Here is a 25,776-nt window from a genome sequence, read left to right on the forward strand (position 1 = left end):
ATTAGAAAGGACTAATTTTGTAATTTGAAAGCTAAGATTCCTACAAATCTTTATTTTAAAGTATTTATTTTCTGCACTTTCATGTCTTACTTTAAAAATGATTACAGCAGCTAGTGAAAAGAAAAAAAACAACTGTATATCAAGTTATTAAAAATAGAAAATTGGTTAACGCCATGGTAAGAAGTTTAAAAAGTCATTCTTATCAGAAATGCAAACATTTTATTTGAAGAATGTTTCTTGAAATACAAATCTTGTTGTTTTTTTCATGAATGCATAACATAATTTAATTCCAGCAAAAAGATGTATCTGATTTCCTAACCACACTAGCCAAGTAGTGCCTTAAAAAATATAGAGTTTAATTCCACATACAGCTGTTGTAGACCATAAATGAACACTGAAACAAATATATATTTTGTCTAGCTGATATTAATAATTACTTAATATGCTCATACTTTAATTGGATTTCACCATGTAAAACTTTAGACCAAAGATAAAATATTTATTATTTATTATATATAAATAAATACACACACACACTTGCTCTGTTTAAAAATGTAAAGCAAAGGAGCAAATTTATACTTTGAAACATAAAAAAGTGATGACAAAACAAAAAAGGCAAAAAAATCTGGCAATTTATCCCCAGGAAGGAGAGTAAACAGAAGCTGTATCTCTCTTCAAATAAACTTAGAGCTAATATTTCCTTAGGAACTGGTCAGGAATCTGGCTTGTCAATACAGCCTTATTTATCTTTGCTTGCTGGGCTCTATAGCAGCCTTAGGCATCCTTCCTTTTTTTTTTCAAACATTTGTCTACAGTTTCACAACTCTTGCCACATTGAAACATAAGTCATAGAAAATGCAAGATTTTGTGCTCAACACATAGGTACAAAATAAAAGAGCATAATGAGATAATATTGAAAAATGTAAAAACTTGACATAAAGAGAATCAAATTTGGATGACTACATTCCAAGAATCAAATGTAAATTAATAAATCTAAAAATAATTTTTAAAAAATTGTCAATAGTAAAGTTTGTATTTTAAATAAAGAAATTCAAATTTGAATAAATAAATCTAAAATGAATTTTTAAAAATTTGTCAATTGTAAATTGTGATGTTGCTAGTTCAGGCTGTCTTGAAGTCAACCAATTACTCTGCAATCGTTTGGGTGTAATTGTTCGGGTGTATTACGTGTAGTTGACCAACAACACAAACAAGAACTGGCACATCGATTGTAACAGGTGAAGAGATGTAGTCAACGATGATGAACAAGTTAATATATATTTATTATGATAAAAGGCCACAGTAGAAGTCTCTGTCACTAAACACGTCGTTACCCTGGAGTGTTCTATCGCTAACTGATTTTCCGGTCTCTAACCCAACATATCCCAAACGTCACTAGTCCCGTTCAATATGCGTCTACTATGGTGCGTCGCTAAATAACTAAAATAACTAACCTATATAAATAAGGTGTCTAACAGATTCCTCCCCCCCTTGAAAAAAAAATATGTCAATATTTTTCCACTACTGTCAAGTCTTACAAGGGCATTTTCAATTTAAGGGGAAGACCACAAACATAAAATCTTGATCTCTTCATCTTGACATCTTCATCTTGACAGTTCCTCATATTCATGTCAATGTTCATAACAGTTCATAACATTCCAGAATCATCTTCATTGGTATACAGTTCATCATAGAGGAAAATGTGGCATCCTATGGGCATGTCCTACACATCTCAAATGTTCTTCACTGGCAGTAATCTGATAAAATACAATATTTCAAAAAACAATTACAGACTTTATTTACACATTCAATACATTTTTTCTTACCACCCTTTTATACGCTTTTGTCCATTTTTCTTTTATACTCACCCTTTTCCATAGAACTAACTTTCGTCAATGATATATGAAATGATTCACACAAAAAAAATATCCATACTTACTTTTAAATGCTTAACATCAACTTTACTTATCTCCCTTTTCATAACATATAAATGGTGTCAATATATTAATATATTTTACATACTCAATATAATCATAGTTTATTTACAAAATTATTTCACTTCAATGTCATTCTATCTATAGATTTAGTAAATGTATAAATCTAGTCTGAGTTACTGTGATGTTGCTAGTTCAGGCTGTCTTGAAGTCAACCAATTACTCTGCAATCGTTTGGGTGTAATTGTTCGGGTGTATTACGTGTAGTTGACCAACAACACATACAAGAACTGGCACATCGATTGTAACAGGTGAAGAGATGTAGTCAACGATGATGAACAAGTTAATATATATTTATTATGATAAAAGGCCACAGTAGAAGTCTCTGTCACTAAACACGTCGTTACCCTGGAGTGTTCTATCGCTAACTGATTTTCCGGTCTCTAACCCAACATATCCCAAACGTCACTAGTCCCGTTCAATATGCGTCTACTATGGTGCGTCGCTAAATAACTAAAATAACTAACCTATATAAATAAGGTGTCTAACAAAATTTTATATGTGATAATATAGAAAAACTAAATTGAGCTCATTTATTTATTTGGTAGAAAAGTTAAGATAAGTTTATTTTTGCATTTGAAAAAAATATATAGTTTCATACATTTTGGGCATTGAGAATGTTATAATATAATTGATATGGTTATTAGAATAACAAAGAAATCATCAAGAAATGTCACTTTGACTCTTAAAATGAAATCAAGTAAAATAGTATTTGCTAGTGAAAACTGACTGCATTTTACTTGGCACATACATATTTGAATGCTAACTTTTCTTTCTTGATTCACCCATGTTGCCTTGAACAAGACAGTAACACGGATGTGGACAAATCTCAAACAAAGTGATAGCTTTAAAAAATAGCTCTAGTGTATAACATTCACAGCTCAAACTTCCCAAAGCCCTACTATCTTAAGACAGTGCTAGGAGAGATTAAGGCTATAAGGTAATAGACCATTTCTTGTTCTAATCTTATTCAAATGATATTCATCAAAACACTAAGGAATGTATATGACTGAACGAGCAAGGTTTGAATTAGGTGATTACTGTCAGATATTATAATTATTCCTCCTGGCCAAAATATCGAATAGGGACAATTTTTGATGATAAATACTTTTTAAGCTTTAATTCTTAGCATTTAAAAAATAATTGTTTTTCTTTATATATCCTTAGTGTTTATTTAATACAAATGAATGAACATTTTAAAATTTATTCAGTTTCAGAATTATAAATTTCTCTTTCTTTTAATGCAACTCTATCATTACTTCAGTCTTAGTTTAGATTTCTGAAAAAATGAAGTAAGTAATGTTCTTCAGTTTTGGTTTTTAAAATTTAATTTGAACAATACAAAAATTTTTTGTTTTACTTCATAAAATTGTATTTTCCATACTTGAACTAATTTTCTTTCACTTAATTATTTTTCTCTTCTTTTTATTATTTACTTAGACAAATATTTGTATCTCCATTAAATATCAACATTAATCTCTGGTATCAGCAATGACACTACAACTACTAATCAATAAATACAAGAGTCCCAATCTTTTCTTTTAAAATGGCATGTGACAAATTTACCAGAGTAACCATTCTTGACTGTATGAAAGTTAATTATTACTTTTTATTTTGAAGAACAATTTTGTGTTCACATAACATTTCTTGTTGTAAGGATCAATGAACATTATTTTATCATGTTAATCAATGCAGAATATGTTTTCCGATATTGTTGAAAGCCCCACCATATTGACAAGCATAAATTAATAAAATAAATACATAAAATAAATGAAAATGAATCACTAGAAACTATTTTCATGTAAAATTTCTCTCTCTCTCTATATATATATATAATATAAACAAGTAGAAGCGTTAAGTTTTACAAATCAACATTCATTTGAGAAAATCTGTTATCAAACATTACCCATATCAAGGTACAAAAACAAAGACAGTTTCACTTATTTCAAGCCTGAGTGTATACAAGTAAGTCTATTAGAAAAGATCACAAGGATATCTGATATCTATGAAAGTACACATGAAATTATTAAAGCTTTATGTAGAGGATCATTGTTGAAACATTAAAATTTAGTCAGCAGTTTTCACTAAATGCCAACTTTTCAGCATCTGATAATTGAACATTTATATAAAAAAACACATAAATATTATTTGGCTAAGAGTTACAAGATTCCTACAACCAGCATGTGTGAAAGTGTCGAGCTTAACATTTTACTTATATACATCAATCCAATTCATTCCTTCATATCTTATGGTTTAATCACACTAACTTACTTATTAATGGCAGAAGGATCCTCTCCATTATGATCAGATCTGTATATTTACATGGCTGTTCAAAAGAAACCTGTAACACTGCGCTCCTCAAGATATGTACATTTTTGGGGGGGCATCACCAGACTTACTTTTCACCTTGTAACCAGAATGGGTTGTCAGTCCATGCACACTAGTACTGAGTTTGAACCCCTAAGGACATCCTCCTCTGCCACAATAATCTTCATTTCGAAAGGAATGTTTGAAACTTATAAGCCAAATCACAGTTGAAAAAAAACAACAGATTTTGGCTGATCAATGCACATGAGATAAGAAATAAACCCTCCATTGACTCTTTGAGAGACATATCTGAGAAAGTGGGATATTTTAGTTAAACAGCCTATGACACTGACATATTTCATCAAATACATTGAAGACAGAAATCAAGATATTAAATAGTACTAAGTGTTTTTTTTTTGTCCTAATTTGTAAGATTTCCTCCTCCTGTGGGTGTGCAGTTATCTGGTAACCCTAATTTTGTTTACCATATGTATACATATACATTAGCAACTTTCATGAAAACACTTTCTTTATAAAAAAAACTAGCACTTAAAAAAATTTCTTTAAAATTTAAATGATCAAACCTATAATTCTTTATGTTCACATTTAAGGAAACATGTTTCAAACTAGTTAAATCCATATATTAAGACAAATGATCAATGACCCATTAAGTATTTCAACCAAACTAAATCATTGCTTGTCTCACATTCAAACATAAGACAGTGACAGAAGACCTGACATTGATGACCTTAAAAAGTTGGTGCACAAGACAGTAACAGAAGACCTGACATTGATGACCCTAATATGTTGGTGCATGTCAGAATATGCACTGATACTTTTATGCAGGAGGGAAAGCAAAAAATAACATTGCTGCCATTGATGCTTGTGAGAATTTTAAAACTTGCTGCACAGAAATGATTGCCTCCTCAACTGGTCAAATTTACTGAAATAGACTGCATGGACTATGAAATCTAGAACATTGGTTTTGTACATCATGAAAGGCATCTAAAGAACTATTAAGCAGAACTAATAATTCATATTTTTAGTAACATTCCTTTTAATATAAGCAATCAGCTGCTTAAGTAAAGAGAAGCATGGTGGCAAGTGGTAAACTGAAACAAGGGTCATAAAATTGAATCTCTGTGAAGACTAGAATTTGAACATTGGGATTTTTAGGACAGCCCTGAGTCCACACGTTAGTTTGGGAAAGTAAAGGGTATTGGATAATGTGCAGGCCACTTGACATCAGACAACCATAATGTATATTTTTATTTATATAAATTTTTTATATGAATGGCATGACAACATTAATAAATAAAATATGCTAGTTGAAGAAAAAAAAATTACATTTCATTCAAAAAAAAAAAAAAGTGTACAAATAAATGTTTGCACAATTATATTATTTCATACCAACAGATAAAAAATTGGTATCAGTTTATTAATGAAGGTGGTCAAGACACCTAATCTTTCTCAATACAAACACACTTATGTGAACTGTTTATACCTTTTCATACTTTACAAATAGCTTATATTTATATAGATATACATTATAAATATATATATATTAGGCTCAATATAAAGGAACATTTTTTTTCAATCTTAACTTTGTCATTTACAGTCATAGTACATTTTCTGTACAATATTATATTACATCCCAGGCACCAATATTTCTTTTGAAAACTTTGATTACATCAAAAGTAGCAAGTATTATATACTCACATTGACATCTTGATGAAATGGTCAAAAATAGGTTTTCCAGTTTGTTTCTCCTAACTTCTAGCTCTATGACTAGTCAAACATATAACACTTTCTATGGTTCTTATAAGCCAGGTTTATAAGGGCTTCATGAAGAAACATGTGCTGCTATTCACAGTGGCCAAATCGAACAAGTATAAAATGAACTATTATTTCAATAATGTTCATTGTGTGTATTCTAAATTGTTCACATGAAACATCTCAACAGATTCATATTAAATGGTCTACAGCAGTTCATACAACTGAACTAGGCTGCAATCTGAATATCAGACTAAACTTTCAATAAATCACAAATGCTATCAAAGAATAAGAATAACAATAGGTTTAAAATGATCATTCAATTGAAAATGTATCAAGAAAACCATATGTACAATAAGTGAGTAACAAAAATGACACAACTTTTCATGGAAATTGAATGACATTTGTTTTAGTTTATAAAGCTTTAAATTAAATGGAAGTCATTTTTTAACACTGAAGAATTATCAGTAAATTGCAGAAAACAATGTATAATACACAAATATATAGCTAAACAAATATATGAACTAATGGAAAAAGTAAAACGCTTTATGTGATAAAAATGTTATTTTTTATGCTTAGAAATAAAGTCATATAAAAAATCTCAATTGTGCAGATTTTTCCAAATTGATCAAAAGTGTCATCTTGATAACATTCATTTCTTTTGACCAACTTCAGCAGGATGTAATACTAGAGTGAGCGTATTCATCTTTGTTAACTTGAAAGGCTTTAATTGAGACGAAAGAAGTAAGTGTTTTATACCAAGAATTGTTATAAAAGGTTACTGCAGTTCCAGTGTACTTCTTATTAGTAGTTTACTAAGTTTAATTAGAATAAAATAAGTACAGAGCATTGAATTATGCATATTTGTAAGTATAAAAAACTGAACATTTAACTGTATCACAGACTCACTATAAAGTACATATTGGTTGTTTCCTATCAGAATCATTAGTAAAGTGTGACCTATTCTGACCAATGGAATCTTAATGGAAACTGGTCAAATGAGATAAACAATTTTTAAAAAAGCCATTGGGGTACATGAATGAAGGTAAAGTATTTGTATGCCTGTTCCAAAAGCTATCAATATATGTGATAGGTTATCTTTCCTTTCATTTTTATGCAAGGCATAGTGTAAACTAAAATCAAGAAATTAACTTAAGATTTACAAATAAACACAAATTTCTTGAAAACTTTTCATTATGAACAAACTAGAGTACATCAAAACATGAAAAAAAAAAAAGCAATATCAGAATAAAATAAATTTTGCCAGAATGAGTCATACTTGATCACAAAAACAAATATTTTTGTAAACAGGTTAACATTCAAGAATTGTTTTTAAATGTAAGTTCTTACTAGCTCTTTGTTTTAACTACTGGCTCTGGAGTTGGTGTGATTGGCTCAATGCTGGAAGGTTTAGATGTTGAGTATGGGGATGCAGGACTACCAATTATGATGATGTGATATTTTTTCAGGAACAGGCGCCACATACTTTTGTGAAACCCTCTAACATCCAAGTCCCACAAATGTAGACACTTAGCTATCATTTTCCATGAGGCAAAGTCTGTGGCTTTCTCCATTTTGATGTAGACCGATAGAATGGTGCCCTAAAGGAAAAATATTATTTAGTCATGTTTAAGTCGGCAATCGTAAGATGTTAAAAATTTATTTTTTTTTTACATAGAAGTTCACATTGAAAATTAGTAACCCATGAGAAATACAAAGTGGTCTACTGGTAGCTTAAGTAGTCATTAAACATCTTTTATTCCAAATATTAACAAAAAGAAATTTCATTCATTTTATTTCAAAACAAGTTTCATCTTGACATTATTCTCTTAACTTCCTACCTCTGGCAAATCATTAGGAATAAAGTCTTCATTGCATGGATTTTTACTATGATCTATTGGTCGAGCTTGTCCAATCAGTTCAAGTAACAATTTCTCATACTCATCTTTCTTCATCCTGTAAAGAGAGTGAAATGGATTCTTTTACAATCAAGAATAATATGTTAACAAGTTCTATCTGATTCCAATGTTCAGTCATAAAATAAAGGAGATTTTCATGACTAGGAGATATACATTCAATTAATAACTTCAATCAGATGTTCTAACACTAATGCATATGTTTATGAACTCTGATCAGGGTTTGAATAAATATGTGAGAACCTTAGAGGAATGGTATTGAATTATACATTTTTAACAAAAGAAATTACTTTAAAACAATGTTAACTTATGTATGGGAGACAACATGAAATTAATATCTAATTCATAACAGATTTCAAAAGGTAACAGAAAGGAAACATGAAAGAAATTTTTTAACTCAGGAATAAAACATGTTTGAAAAAATAAATTACTTTCTTTAGTATATAATTTTAATTTTAATAATTTAATTAACAACTTGAATAAAATGATGACAAGTGTTGTTTTTTAAACTAGTACTAATTTTAAAACTAAACAAAAATTAACTCTAACCTATCAACATCTTTCAACTGGACCAAACCTTCTGTTAGCAAGGAGTGTTTCTTAAAGTACATTTCTTGGAAGTAAGGGTTCATGTTGAGTCCCTTGGAACCAAAGTGGTATGTTCTACTTATATCTGGGATGACACACTCCCTGTCCTTTCTGACTCCTGCACTCCTCATCCACATGTCCCAGTCCCATTGCTGGGGAACAGAGATGTTTTCAAGATGTACTAGATAAAAGTAAGTCATCTATTGATGGTAATTGCTATTTGATTTTTTAACATTTATTTATAAATAATGATTATGTTGTTATTTTTTTAGTTTTAAAAGAGATATAAATAAATAAATTATAAATACCTTTTCTGGGGTTGGCCACTGTGGTTCTAATTCATCTTTATAAAGAGATCTTTTTAGCAGCCAACCAAGACCTGGCATGGTCTCAATTCTATACAGCATTTTTGGATCCTTGCTTGAATGTTCATAGCCCTTAATGGAAATCAGTCACATAAAAAACAAAACTCAAAAGAGAATTGAAGATTATGATAGAAATTGTTATGCAATAATACCTGGTCATTCCAAGCAGAAATGCAATATAAACTAGGGTCCTCGTCAAGCAAGTGTTTCGTCTGACTAAAAAAACTAAACAAATAAAAAATAATTATTATTAGCAAGCTGACATTTAAATAAATAATACTAAGTATTTAAAAACTTAAACTGTGCAGTTGTTTCAAGTGATCACAAGAGAAAGGAAAAGGCATCTTTTATTTCCGATTGGAACATTCAACAATCTGAAATTTACAGAAAGTCTCAATTAGGTATGGAGCTGATCCCTAGATAATAACAACACTAGAATTGGACATGATTTGAACCTCTTTTATTTCACAAAAATCCTGGCTAAATGGCAGCTGATCAGAATTGAAAATCAAAACTCCATATTACAAAATAAGTTAATGGAAAAAAAGCAATGTCAAGTTTTTTTTTTAAATGTCGGTAATCTTTAAAAACAGTAGAACAACTTTCCTTACTTAAAAAAATCTGGTGACACAGTTAGGTCTTCCTCCACAACTATAGCATATTGAGCTTTCTGAGGAAAATATATTGTAATATATACATTGTTTACATGAATGTACTAAATCTAAAGACATAACATCTTGAAAATAAAAGTTACTCACTGATCCTGTAAAGAAAGAAAGTGAAAGAAAAAGTAAAGTAACCCCATTCACACTGTAATGAAACAACAAATACTAGTATACCAATAATATGGCTATTCGACAAAATTAGACTACAGTAAACAGTGAATGAAACCAGCACGTCTCACATACATAACACTGATGAAGTACTATATACACACACACAGTGGACATGAAATGCTGGACGCACGCAGAAAATCAACTCAGTTACACTACACACACATTGTGACTGCAACCGCCTTTATTTGCATAATCACAACTTTCTTATTGAAATATTACTTATGCCAGCAGTTTTTTTTAAACAGTATTGTTCCATTCTCAACAAGGTAAAATCTCAAATATTCCTCACTTGTAAGAGAGAACTATATAAAAAAAGGATCAAATAAGAAAAAATTAAAGGGGAAACAGACAAATTCAGCTCTGTCAAATCTACCTCCAAGCAACTTTTCTGTATACATGGTAAAAATAGTAAATGATTAGACTACCTACAGGGTGTAAATTAAATGTTGCTGTCAAGCTAGCTTTGTAGTGTTGTGAAATGCGAGCATTCTTCAGTCCCAGTGGTGTGTGCTGAATTCCTCTCAATCCAAATAGCTTAGTAATGGCGTAGGGCTCCTGCAGATAGAAAAAAAAAATAGGTGGCTAAAATAGTATTTTTCTAGTAGTGACATATTAGTCTCAACCCTGTAAAGAAAATTATTAATTGGTGAAAATTTCTTTAGTTAAATGAAAGGTTTTTGTAAATGAAGGGGAGCAAAGTGGTTGAGTGGTAAAGCGCTTGGTTTCCAAACCAAGAGGACTCAAGTTCCAATCTCAGTGACTAGGAGTTTGAATTTCAGAATTTTTAGGATGCCCCTTAGTTCAACAAATTCTAACATATGTCTGTCGGTGTGTAGATTATGGCATTCCAGCACCAATGTGTATTAAGTGCATAATTTTTGAACGCACTTTCTTTTTGTTGCCTTGCTTGTAAGCTGATGGAGTGTTTTTGTTATTATGCTGGTGAAACGTTTTCTTTGAGATTCTTCTGTATTCCCCTGTTTAGGGTGAGTATTTAAGGCATTACTGCATTTCGCAGTTGTTTCGCTGCCTTGGTGTTTAGGGACTAGAACTTTTAATTTGTCTTTTCTTATGTCTCTACAGGGAGTTAGTATGGGATTGGAGTTCTACACTAAATACTAGATTCAGCAGTGTTTTGTTGTGATTGCGAGCATTTATGTGTCACGTTGTCGGACAGCAAGGTGTAGAATTACTGTTCAATTAATATATCCACAATATTAGAATGTTTCAAATGCAATGTCATTACTCCATCAGTTGTCATCATAACTTATATTCTTATCATTATTACATTGTTAACAGTGAATCACTTATTTATTTGTAAGCACAAAGGTGCCTGTTGAATGTCAGGTGCCCGGGTAAACGAGCTAAGGCCTTAACACAATCCTGACAATGTCTAACAGACATTACTTGGGGAAAGTAAAGGCGGTAGGTCGTTAACCATTGGTCATAGATTGAGATGAGTTTTACAACATTTACACTATAGGTCTGAAAAGGGTACTTTAATAAAAGAACTATTATTTAACAAAGCAGTACGAAATATAAACATTAGCTAGCATTTTGTTATTCTAAAACCAAAACTTACTTCATATTAATTATCCTTTTTTTTTAATACAGACCCCAAACTTACTTCAAAGTATCCATCAATAAATACAGTCACCATTTTGGGATTGGCACCAGGAACTGAAAGTAAAGTCTGTAACATTCTGAAAAAAAAAAAATGTTACAAGATGTTTTATAAATATTTAGTTGAACAAACATGGCTCAAATATGGCTTGCATCAAACAACTAACTAAATTGTAAGTCAAATATTTAATAAAGCAAATTCTCAAGGTGTGGATGGATGGCATAACCCCAATTGGCTACCTGTCAATGAGCCTTGAGTTTGAATCCCAAATCAAACTGAGCTAAAGGCAGCACAAAATTCCTTTTCCCAGATACTTCATTTCCTCAAATGTCCATGAAAGTGATTGGATCATAATGCATTGAGTATACTTTAACATCGAAATTGCACTACACAAAAGTAATTAAAAAAAAAACACTCAGACTTTTAAAAACATTTTACATGCTCACAAAAGTTCACATTTATTCAAATTTTCCATAACTTTTAAGTATAATTATCAATAAATCATAGCTTCAAAGAAGTATTCAACATCAACATTACCTATATAAATAATGAGGTCTGTCACTGGCTATGACAGCTACTGGAATGTCTGAGATTTCATTATTATGCAGCTGTAGAGTAAAACACAAAATTGCTAATCCAAACTAAAAATGACAAAATTCTTTTTTTTTTAATTTATTTCTGCAGCTACCTTAGCAATTGTCCAATTTTATAAAGTAGAAAAATGAAGAAAAGTTTAAATAGATCTTGTCTCAAATGTATTGCCATGCTATTATGTCACTGTCATTATTCTCTGTGTTGTTCAATGTTCCACAATAATTGGTGAAAACATTTGATAATATATCACTTGGCTATGAAAAATAACAATTGTGTGTTCTCACTGTTTCTGGCTTGAAAGAGATTGGTGCTGGACCATCACAACTGCAGACACTGCCGTAACCTTCCACCTTACTACAAAAAGTTTTTCGGCGTTGACCTTCATCATTATCTAGCCAAGGGCATTCATTCTCTAATTTTTTTTTTTTGAGGAAAAAAATAAAATTTTAGTGGATTAATATTCAAAATCATTCTGTGAAGTAGATTTTGAAATAAAATATTTAAATATGTACAATAATATATTGTTTATGATATCTAACCTAAACTAATTAAAATTGTATTAGAAAATATTTAGATTGTCAGTATTATACATTAAAAGTTTTATAATCTTAATGATCAAACACCCATGCCGTGCTAAAGTCTAAATAGCTAGTATATGCTTATTGTGCCTGGAACACTTTTTTATCCTTCAATACACGGCCCACATTACAACTATTCCCCACTCCTAATACAACTTTTTTTTCTGGTCCTCATATTCTATATACCCCTTTTTGTCTCTTTCACCCTTAAATCAAACATCCCACAACCCCCTAAGATAGAGAATACACACAAACTTTTTAGGCCCATCAGTTGTAGCCTTCTTGTCTGCCTGCATTATAACGTCCCCACCCCATACCAACTCAATGCACACACTATTAATAAATGAAATTTCTCTTCACCCAGCAACACACTTCTTAAGCCCTTGTGTCTTCTAATGAAACAGACACAACCAAACAAAACACTTCTTAAGCCCTTGTGTCTTCTAATGAAACAGACACAACCAAACAAAACACTTCTTAAGCACTTGTGTCTTCTAATGAAACAGACACAACCAAACAAAACACTTCTTAAGCCCTTGTGTCTTCTAATGAAACAGACACAACCAAACAAAACACTTCTTAAGCTCTTGAATTCCAAAAGCACATAACCATATTGCATCACAAATGTTATAGATATGTTACAGGTGACTAAGCTCACTTTTGATTGCATCTTTTCGATCTCTAATTGGGTCATAGAAATAATTTAAGAATTTCAAAATCTTGGTCATTGCACCTAATTTGAGCACAATATACAAGGCAATGGTGAGAACAGATTTGCAGTATTTTTAGAACTAAGCCTGACAGCCAGGACAAAACTTATTTTGATCTGTTAAAAATGAAAAAAATCTTTAGAAAAAAAAAAGGTAAACACATCTGGTTTTCCCTAAAATTAGCTAAGTTTTTCTTCTTGTTCTAATCAAGATATGAAGAGCTCTTCACAAACTAGTTTTTTTTAAACAACTGGTAACTTCTTATAACGTTGTGCCGCATAAATACTATAATGTGTAAGCATATAAAATACTCTACTTAAGCATACTCTATTGCAATATTGGTTTATATATATATATATATGTAATGTGTTAAATGATATATGCACTAAATATTGGTTTATGTGTTAAGTAAATTTTGATAAACATTAGTTTATATGTGTTAAATATTATACATGCACTGAATATTAATTTATATAATATGTTAAATATGATAAATGCACTGAACATTGCTTTATATAATGTATTTAATATAATACATGCTCTAAATATTGCTTTATATGTGTTAAATATATACATGCACTGAATATTGGTTTGTACACTGTCATAACTATGATACATGCTCTGAATATTGGTCTGTACCTCTTGCAGCCATAAGTGGGACTTCTACTTTCAACTCCACTTTTTCTGCCCAAACATCTATACTGGCAGCTTTGTTGTGTTTCTCTCCCAATTTTTTACCTGAAACATTTAAAGTTAATGAGACATTGTACAGAGAACAAACATTATTAATAATAAAATGAAATGAATGTGTTAAGACACAAAACTCTTGACAAATAAGCGGACACTCTCAGGTTCTAATTTTAGAAACACTGTTAATATTCTTACAACTAATATTATCAGAATATTTTCAATTCACTTCATTTCCATATTTTCCGGTCTACTCTTTTTAACATCTCTTCCATTCAATAACCACATTCGCACCATTTGTCATTCACACCATGCTGTGCTACGACCGTAACACCCTCCCAATCTGACAAGTTCGAAATATATATCGAATGCCCATCAAATAACCTCTACCAATTCCTAAATGGCCATTTCTCAAATAAATTAGCATTCCCTTATATGGACAACCAAATAAGATCCAACAAATACATATAATTTTTCAAGCATCAAATATAACACTTTCAATAATATTTTAATACTTTCCGTTTTCCTGTGCTATCAATACTTTTAACAATCTTTATAAAACTGATAGTGTACTCCATAACCAATAATTACATTATAAACATACAAAACAATGTCTGTTTAAAAATACTAATAATCTCAACTGACAATTCACAATTAAAATTTATAATTGAAAAACATACACCATGATACCTATTTAGATTTCAATCAATGATATGATGATTGTACCCCTATCCTATTCCTCTTGTTCCCTTTATCCAAATTATTACATGCACCTTCTGCATTAACCCATAATAATAAGCATCACTCAAACTATTGATTACTTCTTTAGCCCTCTATGGCTCAACAGTTTAATTTTCTAAATATAGTAACCTGAATGTTTCTTTCTATATCCCTTTTAATTGTATTATTTCCCTATGTACACACTACCACACTCCTCAATGTATTCCTTTTCTAACCACATATCTCTGTAGCGCTAACATTACTTTTACACCTTTTTATGTTCCTTACTTTGTACAGATCTCATTTCTGATCATTATGTTGCATTGTTCTTCAGTTCTGCTTCCCTTATTCTCTTCATTTTTTTATTTTCCAATTCTTCTCTCTTGCAAAACGCTCCACCACTGCCATGTAAATCATTACCTCTGATCAACTGACAACATTGTCTACAATATGTCCCATTCTTCCACAGTTAAAACAAAGAATGTAAGGATTCTTAGGCCTGTGATGATATTTACGTTGTTTTCCCCATGTCTCAGGTCGCCTTGCTTCCTCTTGTTTAACTAATGTTTTTGTTAACCTTTCTTCCCTTATATTGTCTGGTTCATTGTTCTCATGATCACCTAATAGCTGTACTGTATCATTTCTTTCAGTATCTCTACTTTTACATTGACCAACACTTTTCCCATAAGACTTTTGCCAATGTTCTAACTCCATATATGCATATATGAACACCTTTTCACCCCTGGAATGTTACCTATAACTGAATCAATATGTGACTTATCTATGACACTTACATCCATCATCCCAGTAAAATAAGGTGTATTGATGTTTATCCTAGCGACGGGTAAATGAACAGTCCTCTCGTCAAATGTGACACAACTTCTGGTTTTGCCAACTTACTCGCAGCTTTCCACCAATCTTCTGCTAACTCCAACAATTGTACCACCAGTATCTTGTACTGTCTTAACTGGTGTGCGCTGTTTCTCCTTCATAGTCAACAACCAGTATTGTTACCCAAAGCCGTCCAACTAATTGTACAAGTTTTCATAGAGTTGGACTGTTGAAGGCTAGTGTTGAGAAGTATGACTAGCTAGTATCTTGAACAATGAGCATGTAATTCAGCAACCAATGTTAGGATTCCTTATTATTAGCAATAAATTCATGACACATGAAGATATAGTTGCCAGCCTCCAACCCGTAAATGTTGTACAAAAAAATTTGCCTTCATTAACAATTAGTAAGTAATAGTATAAATCCAGATTTAAACTGTTAAATCGAGTAGTCCACTCAGCAAAACAATGGACTTGTTAAACAATTAGACTTTATAGTTAACTTTCAACTATGAGTCCACGTTTACCAATGATTGGATCATGTAGGTCTCGATGAGGCTCACTCAGTTAATAGATCTAGAGATCTAGTCATTTTGTAGTAATGGTACTAAATCTAATACCTCGACTGTCAGTAGGCAGGAGTTTAGTACTCATAAAACGTAGGTCTTGCCTTTTCATTGGGTGCCACAAGACTCTTGACAAATAAGCAAACACTCTCAGGTTCTAATTTTAGAAACACTTTAATATTCTTACAACTAATGTCATCATCCATTTAATAATCACATTCGCACCATTAGTCATTCACACCATGCTGTGCTATGACCATAACAGAATGGAAGAACTCACTGCCAGATTCCAAAGAAATACTTTGATAACATAGTGAAATAACACCATAAATGTACTAAAATGCCTTAAAGTGGGTATTTGTGATTAGATTCCAAACGAAAAACACATTCTGCAAAGAGTGAGAAAATGTATAGAAGACCCTTTGGAAATATACCTTCTGTCAGGGGCAGGTAAGGCGAGAATGAATATTTTATTTCCTTGTTGATATTTTGGTAAATACATACCTTTCTTGATGGCCACAAATGCCCAAGTATCTCTATAACCAAGGACAGAAGCATTATCACTTTTTAGTGACTTGAGCAAATCTCTAGCAGGCTTTTTCAGCTGAAATGTTCCCTCATCCTGTAGAAAAATAAAATTCATTACCAAATAGAACTGGTAAGGAGCTCTCTATTCTAAATGTTAATAAAACAAATGTGTATTTTTAGGTATTTCATTTTTACACTAGAAAGTATTTATAACTAATATGCACTGACACATTCTTTTAGAAAGCCTTTAACAAATTCACAAATATCTTTTGCAGATCTTGGACTCACAGTGGCATACAATAACAGCAAAGTTTGTATGCATTCCGCATCACACTGTGTTGTGATAAGAACCAATTTTGAAAGGAAATCATCACTTTTCTAATCTTTAAATGAGCTATCTTATCTTTTCTTACATGAGCTATCTTATCTTTTCTTATCTGAGTTAATGGTGTATTGGTCAAAAAAAGTAAATAATACTATGTTTAGACAATAGGAATTTGTTTCATTTCTTTATGATTTGGTAAAAATCTACTTTCAGGTATAAAAATGCAATTGCAATCACAATTATTTTCAATTAATATCACAAATTACCTTAATAGCAAAAACAAGAATTCTTCCATCAGACACCATGTTCAGAAATAGTACCATGGCATCATCTTCTTGCTGACTGTAGGTATCAAAAACTCTTTTAGCCATGACACTGCCCTGTAAAAGTTGAATAAAACCCCTCAACATTAATAGTTTGATTATTATGACAAAGTAACTTTTAGTCAGAATGCTTGTTATATTTATGTTTATGGATGCAAAACAAAAAAAACAGGGGGAGGGGAGTTGGCAATGCCAAAAAAAAGCCAGCCATTTTGAAAAGCCTGTGTTTTCATCATATATTTTTCATGTTCATTAAAATTAAGATGTATGTACATATCAGTAAGCCTATATTTACAGAACACTGACCTCAAATCTTTCTGCTATAAATAGTTTCTACTTATGATATCAATTTGAACCTTCCAAGTGCATAGAATAAATCAGTAAAAACAATTAACTACTATGTGTAGAGACAAAAGTAACTAGTTTAAGCCTTACTAGATTCAATTCAATTGATTTAATTCTTATTGTGATTTAGTTTCAATTAATAAATAAAACAATCTTCAGAATAGAAGACAATGCTATTATTGTATAACAAAATCTACAGATCAGACTAAACCAGACAAGTTTCTCTTATGATTTTGAAAGGTGCAATGGTCATTAAAATTGGTAAATTCCTGTCTCAGTCCAAATTTATACAATTAATACATTTTAAGAAAACTGGCAAAGCCATTTTTTATTCCATTTAATTAAATTTGATTTTGGTTCAAAATTCAAAAGTTAGCTAAAAGGCATAAATAAGACAATTTGATAAAACCACTTTACTGGCAATCTTGTATCCATGTATATTACAGAAATAAAAAGGTATTAGTTGATCTCTTACAGTGTACTGGCTAAGAATGATAACATGAATCCCTCTGTTCTTATCAAAGCCTTCATCTTCAAGAACCTATAAATTAAGTGAAAGGAAAAAAAAGCATGACAACACTGAATGTTATATCATAATATATCTATCACTTCATACACCATCAATGATAATAGCTTGAAATAACTAAGCTTACAGTTGTTCCATCCACTGCCACAAATACAGTTTCTCTGCTAGATGTTACATCAATGACGATTGAACGTAGTTGATTATTATATGTATTGTCTTTTGAACCATCTTGAAGTAAATTATCTGAAAAAAAATCAATAGAAAAAAAAAATTAAAAATGAATACAGAGCAAATTTGTTAGTACATTTTATAGATAACCTTTTTTTTAAGCATTTATTTAAATTATAATCTTTTTTTAATACTCTTTTCAAAATAAAGCAAGCTTAAATATTGAGTATTCATTGAGAAAATGGAGTAGATGTGCAGAGTGTTGGAAGCTCACGACAAATAGGTTCTTTTTCTATATGAATTTAGGATATTATAAACCTGGGGAAAATTACAGCACATGGCATCTGTATGAGTAGCACATTTTTTTTTGTTTTTTGTTTTAGATAATCCTTTTGCAAAGAACCTTAAATTTCTAGAGCAAACTTTCTGATGGTTGACAATGAATTGTAGAAAGAACGTGTTAACCATCAAACAGTCTGAAATGTATACCAGAGAAACTGCCTACAAGACCTATTTCAATGATCTAGCACAAAAGTCTTTGTTAAAGCTCTAGCAATGATTAGACTACTCATATCAAGCAATTTGGTATAAAGATGACTTACTTTCTGTGGAGACATTGCGATTCAGTTTTGTACTTGTGTCAAAAATATACAAAAGATTGATGCCAATAGTCAGAAGTAATACCACAAGAAGACCAGCCTAAGAAAAAGATGCCAAAAGTAGAAGTGTTAAGAAACAATACAATGGTTTATAGTAATGTAATTACAAAAATGGATGAAATAAAGGTCCTTTGTTTTGTACAATGTAAATATAACATTTTGTTGACATTACATGTACATTTGTTAGAATGTTTAAACAAAATGATGCTTCTTCTTTTTTTTTTTTTGATTTTATATTTGTTACAAATTATAGCTGAATTTTATCTCTGCATAAGTATGTTTTGAGCATTCCTGTGATTTAATTTTTTCAGAAATTTGCTGTTGTTTTATTTAAAACATTTTCTACTTTTATTCCCCTTTATCTTCGTCTATATTTTATATAGTTGATAATTTAAAACACTTTAATGTGTACAATAAGGAAATGAGCTCTTATAAGCAGAAATATATTTCCTTACTGTCTGGAAATATATCTGCCTCGCAGAGTGGCTATTCTTATCCTTTTCTTGTCCAGCATGTACAACTACTACAAGGTCTGTGATCCTTATAGCCATTTCCTCAAGAGTTATTAGTGATTGATAGCTGTGTTCCTTGGGCACAATGGGTGTGATTTCTATTTAAAACTGTAAAGGATGTCTTTCTGTAATTCTTCCATCTGGAACGTGGGTGATATGTTTATACCAAAGTATTTTTTTTAATGATAATGGCTTATTCATTCTGGCTTGAGAAGATCTTTCCAAAAGATACCCATGATGTGTTGTACACAGCTCATATAAAAGCTGTACTATACATATTGGTGCATTTATGTTCACTAACTCTCTCTGATATGCTAAAAAGGTAAGCACTAAACATACCAATAGTCAAACAGACATTTTACTACACTTGCTTAAGTAAGTTAATCCACAACTATAGAATATTTTCCATTTCTTTTTGTGATGTTTAAATAAATGACAATAGTGAAGCCTAACTAATCTAAGTTCCTATGTAACTCTTATATTTTTTGTTCTGTGTAAGAATTTTAGTTTAGAGAAGCTACTTGTAACTCTTGGCATGCAGCTGTTAAACCTACCTTACAAAATTTACCAACACATCGCCTTCCTGTCAGAATTCCTATTGTAATACCTCGCTGGTGGCTCAGCTTATACTTAAACTTGGGAACAAATGGTTTGGCTCTAGGGTTGGGCACCCAGTTCTCCATGGTAGCACACTGAAAAAGAAACTTAAATAGTTTTAACTAGCACTTCCACTCATTTTTTTTTATTCCCAGAATCTAGGTATTTAAGACTTTATATTGAATTTCACATATCAATGTAGACTGTCTATATTGTTGTGCAAGTATTTCATAATTTAATAGTTTTCAAAGAAAAAACTACCAAATTTTTTAAAAACTATTTTTTTTTTTCATTCTATGTTTTATGCTAGTACAGGCAGTCTATTCCCAGAACTGAACAATAAGACCAGAAGTACTGGTTTTAACACACATTATAACGCACCTTTCTAAAATGTGTATATAAAAAAACTGTATAACTGAACAAGCAAAAGCTTAATCTATAGATATAGCTGAATAAGTAGCTATTTCAAATAATTCAAACTACACTAAGTGTTTAAACTTTGTAAGTGAGGTAGTCAGTTTTATTCTTCCTATATGTAGAGAGCATTCACCTGTTTTTTGACCTTTTCTGACATGCAAACAAAATGTCACAGCCACATCAAGTCCAATAAATGTAGAACAATGGAAGACCAATAAATGTTTCTAAAATTTGAACTGCACAATTTGAATGAGTTTTACAAAGTATTCTAGATATCCCAGAATGTATGCCTAGTGATGGGGAAGGGGGGAATGTGTTGATTCAATGCCACAACTCAGACCACTCTTTTATTAAGCAAACTGGCCTAACAACAACCGAGTGAAGCAAGACCAATCAAGTTTGTAGTAGCAAGACAAATCAAGTTTGTAGTGAAATGACATTAGCTACAACCATTCCCTCACTCAGTGTCACTGACATTCACTTCATCTGCTCCACCGACTAAGTACAAGCAACACAGGTGATGTTTCACAAAACTGACCAAAAGTTTCACCTTAGTTAAGAAAAAGGCTAATAATCAAACTTAATCCTGTGACATACAATTAAATACATTTCCATTTCCTTGACCCACTCATTAGTTATGTTCATACTGTAGGCAAAAGAGTTAATAAGTAAACACCTTCAAACATAAACTTATTTAATTAATAATAATATTTATAATGAGTATTGGGAAAAAAAGGTAGGGAATGGAAGGGGTTGGAGGAGAGCAAAGCCATACAACATATATAGCTAATAAAAGAGATTTCAGATTTAATCTTGTTGAACCTTACTGCTTCTTTTTATTCTCATTTCTAGAAGAGTGGGATTAAAACAAGTGACATGTGACATGGTCAGATAAAAAATAAGAAATCCAGCCAGAGCAGGACCCGAATACCGTACATGTCTAGTAAATAGTTATATACAGAACATTTGCAAAAACTTCTTAATAGCATACCTATGTTATATTTTTATTTTACTTTTTGTTCACCTATTGTTATAAAATCTATCACTCCTTGATGAATTTAAGTTGATCAGCATTTATTAACAGATATTACAAATAAATCTTTATAACTTGTTTGTCAATGTAGAATATATACATGTATATTGTACTAATTTTTAAGCTAAAGTAAAGTACAATCTGGGTTGCATAGTGGGTAGATATATGTGTGCATGTCTTTCAGGCCATCAACTGGTCAACAGGATCATGTTTAAAAGGCCACATACTGCTTCTAGCCCTAGTGTCAATGGCCTGATCCATAGTGGCTAAGTACATATCGTAAGTAATAACAGTAAAAATGAGGAGTTACTTGACACTCCAAAATTATTAAGAATATCAGTATCAAATCAAGAAACTCAATGCTGGAGTAAGAAGTTAACACATTAAGAAAAGTAATTCATAATTAATATTTATTTACAGTGTCAGCATCTTATCTTCTTATCTTATAAAATACAGACATTGCTTCAAAAAAGATGATTATGTCGTATGCGTGTCCCTAGGTCAAACTAGTCATGCATGTTAATCAATGACTTAAACTCTGCCAAGTCACTGGTTTTCCTGCATATCTCAGACAACCCATTCCATGCTATAAAAGCATTAGGGAAGAAGGAGCATTTGTACAAATTTGTCCTAGCATATGGGACAAGGAATTTGCCTTTATCTTTGTGTCTTTCTGAGTATTTTATAAGTTGTTTTTTTTTTTGTATTTGAAAATTATGGTTCAGTATTTTATGTATAATTGCTACTTTACTTCTTTCCTGAAGGCTTTCTAAATTTAATTTAGTGATTTTACTAAAAGTGTTACTCTAGTCGAATGTGAATATTCATTTGTAATGAATCTCACTGCTCTATTTTTTATCTATTTCAGTTTCTTAATGTTTTTTTTTAAGTTGAGGGGTCCCAAACAGAGGATGCATGTTCTATTATTGGCCCAACCAAGGTTAAATAAGATTTTAGTTTTTTGTTCTTATTTGATTTGTAGAAATTTCTTTTATTAAACCCTATAATGCTGTGTTTTATTTTTTAATAGTTTCTACAATATGGGGATTCCATGACAGTTCTTCATTTATTATAACACCTAGGTATTTAGTCTGTGTTACTGGTTTACTATGAATAAGATAAGTGGAATTTATTTAAGTTTTTTTGTTACATTTTTCTAGTTGGAAAGACATGCTCCAATTTGATTCCCATTTCTATAATTCATATAATTCTCATTGTAAAATTCTGTATATTGTGTTGTTTTTATTGTTCTATATATTATGCAATCATCTGCAAATAATCTGACTTTTGTTCCTGAACTAATGCAATTTGGTAAATCATTTATGTAAATTAAAAATAGTAGTAGACTTAAGACTATTCCTTGAGGTACACTTATGTTTACTGTTATTGGTGTTGATTTAGAGCCATTTATTATTACAGTTTGTTCTCTCCTTATCAAAAAATCTTGAATCCACTGATGCAATGAACCATCAATGCCAAAATATTGTAACTTTTTAGTATGCTCTCTTGGCTTATTGTGTAAATCTATTCTGTCTTAAAAATGGTCTATGTCTATCAATAAATTCAGTGTCATGGACTAAACAAAAAAGGAGTAGAAGGTGTTTAGCTCTCCCTTTAAAGATAGCCCTGATAAGCATATTTTAGGCTAATATGCACAAATCTAAGCCTTGTACTTTTATCTACATTAAATTTAGTTACTGGCTTACTGTGCTATGAAAATAGTAATATACTCATGGTGTTACTTAAGGTCACTCCTGTAGGTGTGTATCTACTTTCCAGCCTCCTAATTGACATTTATCTCTAAATAAGCTCACCCGTTTAGAGGTACGTGTGGCTGGTAGTCCAGCCCCTAATTGAGATTTATCTCTAAAAAAAGCTAACTCAGCACTTGTTTAGAGATGTGGCTGGTAGTCCAGCCCCTAATTGAGATTTATTTCCAAGTAAGCTAACTCATTACCCAGTTACCCATGTAGATGTGTTGCTTGAAGTCCAACCCACTAACCTAATAAAGATTTACATACATTAAACAAACTCTAGGCAGGGTCAATATGTTGATATAACGTCCACCCCATCTGAATTAATATGGTCAAGGGTCCATATTATGTGAATGACTAAACAAATTAAAGGGGATGGAAGTTGTTCATCCCTACCTCTGGAGATATACTATCCGGTCAACTATCCTTTTAGTTAAGGAAAATTGCTGTTCATCCCATCGCAACTTGGAAATGAAACCTCATCATTCTAAGTCCAAGTCTCCCGAACCTAGAGCAGTCAAATGGATAATGTATACTAGAGAAGGGAAGACATCTGACCAACAGCATTGGCAAGACATCAGTTACAAGCAGAGAAGGGAGAAAGAGTGATTACAAGATGTCATAATTAAACTGGTGGTGGTGGAAAAAGAAAACAATATAAAATAGGAAGAGAAAAAAAGATTTTTAAAAATCTAAGTCTAGATACTATAGAATCTAGATCTATCTATAATAATACTGGGATTGGGATCTAATTGTTTTTAGATCTAGAATAGTTTGTGCTATTCTGACACCTATAGGCCAAAATTTCAAAGTTTGACTTTGACAGCGCATTATTTGATAATGGTTTGACATAGAGAAAATGAAGTATCAAAATATTCTTTAGTTTAAGGAGAATAAGGATGACTACTTATATTAGTACCCTTAACCTATAGTTGTTATTATATTTACTGTCAAAGAGGCCATGCAGGTGTTTTCATTTAATTCAGACAAATTTGACACACATTATTTGATTCCAGACACTATAATTTATTTTGAACAGTCTCTATATTTTGGCATCAATAAACTCAGATTTTAATTCTATATTGATATTAACAAATTTTAAGATCCCCAGGCATAGCCCCTCACATGAAATTATTAAGATGTTTTCAAATTATGCATGATTAGATGTGTGTTGAATGTTTGTGTTTTTTGTTTATTCATTTAATAAATTTCTAATACAGATGATCTTTTGTAGTATAGTACAGGCTAGGATGGCCATTCTTGCTTAAATAGCTGAATCCTCTATATTCTCTCTATATAAATCTAGATCTATCTAGTAGGTCTAGATCTAGGCATTTAACTTCATTCAATGAATCAAGCTCACTCCAAACATTTGCACATTTATTCTCTATAAAAAAACAACAACAAACAAACAAATATAATATAATATCATTAACATTGATGTCCAAAACTGGCTGTTTGAAATAAATTTTGGTAAGAAAATCGTAATTTAATACAAACACCCTATTACATTTTTTTTTTATGGAATCAAACAACTTGGCTTATGAATCAAATAAATCAGCTCCAAAAACAGAATAAATATTGCTGGGCTTATTAGCATAGACTTAGCCAACCAAAAAATATAGTCTTAACCCTAGGAAGAGGTAAAGTCATCCTGGTAACATAGGAAAAAACAACAACCTGACTTACACATTTGAAATTCTGTTTTCTTACATAAAAAGACAGCTAAATGGAAGGAAATTGGGTCTGAATCATTGGAAAATGGACAAGCACATTATACAGCACGCTAGTTTCATATTAAATATCGAAATAAAGATTTAATGACCACAAAAACAGTGAGTGTTCGAATTCATGTAATCTCCGGATTAAATAAAGTACTCAATATTTATATAAAATAAATATATACAGATATACTAGAGATCTTTAGCTTTATAATATAATGTATATCTATTGTAGTAACTATAGTTATATAGTAATTATAACTGTAATAGTAAAAAAAATAGTTATTAAATGTGATAGCAACCAGTGGCGATTGGTAAATAAATGACCTGAAATAGGAAATAAATCCTAAAATATTATACATCTATAGATCTATATATCTAGATCTAATTAATTATTTTAAATAAATCTAATTTAAATAATAAATAATAATACTGAATACTGACAGTGACAATATCATCAATATGAATAAAATAAGTTTTAATAAGCTAAGACTAACTTACTAATAGAATATTATATTATTATTAATTATTATAATTTAATATATATATAGAGAGAGAGATCTAAATCTAGATCTAATACAGTTACCAGCACAACTAATCTAAATCTTCTTTAGAATTCAGACGTTTACATTGACTACAATCTACAAAGTTAGTTTGGATTGTGACATATTTTAATTTTGGCCATTTCTGCTTGTCTGTCTGCTGTTTTTTTTTCCTCCTCCACTTTAACGTGCAATCAAATAAGCAGCAACGGAGATCTAGAGCTACGATTGTATCAGA

At 31.0% G+C, this 25,776-nt stretch overlaps 1 protein-coding gene across 1 annotated transcript; it reads right to left on the reverse strand.

The window, feature by feature from the left end:
- Window positions 1-1,264: 1,264 nt before the first annotated feature.
- On the reverse strand, window positions 1,265-25,735 carry LOC106067063 (protein O-linked-mannose beta-1,2-N-acetylglucosaminyltransferase 1-like). The gene is made up of 18 exons (XM_013226168.2): window positions 25,583-25,735; window positions 20,029-20,166; window positions 18,906-19,002; window positions 18,263-18,378; window positions 18,085-18,150; window positions 17,208-17,321; window positions 16,593-16,710; window positions 13,925-14,023; window positions 12,282-12,409; window positions 11,941-12,011; window positions 11,407-11,482; window positions 10,209-10,334; window positions 9,555-9,613; window positions 9,096-9,168; window positions 8,887-9,015; window positions 8,540-8,730; window positions 7,916-8,030; window positions 1,265-7,675 (listed from the first exon to the last, which is right to left on the reverse strand). The coding sequence occupies exons 2-18, from the start codon at window positions 20,155-20,157 to the stop codon at window positions 7,424-7,426; spliced, it is 1,959 nt and encodes a 652-aa protein (XP_013081622.2). The 5' UTR covers window positions 20,158-20,166; window positions 25,583-25,735; the 3' UTR covers window positions 1,265-7,423.
- Between the last annotated feature and the right edge of the window lie 41 nt (window positions 25,736-25,776).

This window comes from Biomphalaria glabrata, chromosome 5, assembly GCF_947242115.1.
Source record: "Biomphalaria glabrata chromosome 5, xgBioGlab47.1, whole genome shotgun sequence".
Classification (NCBI taxonomy): domain Eukaryota; kingdom Metazoa; phylum Mollusca; class Gastropoda; family Planorbidae; genus Biomphalaria; species Biomphalaria glabrata.

Bases quoted from the DNA above. Each gene is read 5' to 3' on its own strand.
- LOC106067063 (XM_013226168.2), bottom strand. From the start codon at position 20,157: ATGGAGAACTGGGTGCCCAACCCTAGAGCCAAACCATTTGTTCCCAAG. The intron at 9,016-9,095 runs GTATTATTGCAT...ATTTCCATTAAG, and splicing joins TTTCTGCTTGGAATGACCAG to GGCTATGAACATTCAAGCAA. The intron at 7,676-7,915 runs GTAGGAAGTTAA...TTTTTCCTTTAG, and splicing joins TTCCTAATGATTTGCCAGAG to GGCACCATTCTATCGGTCTA.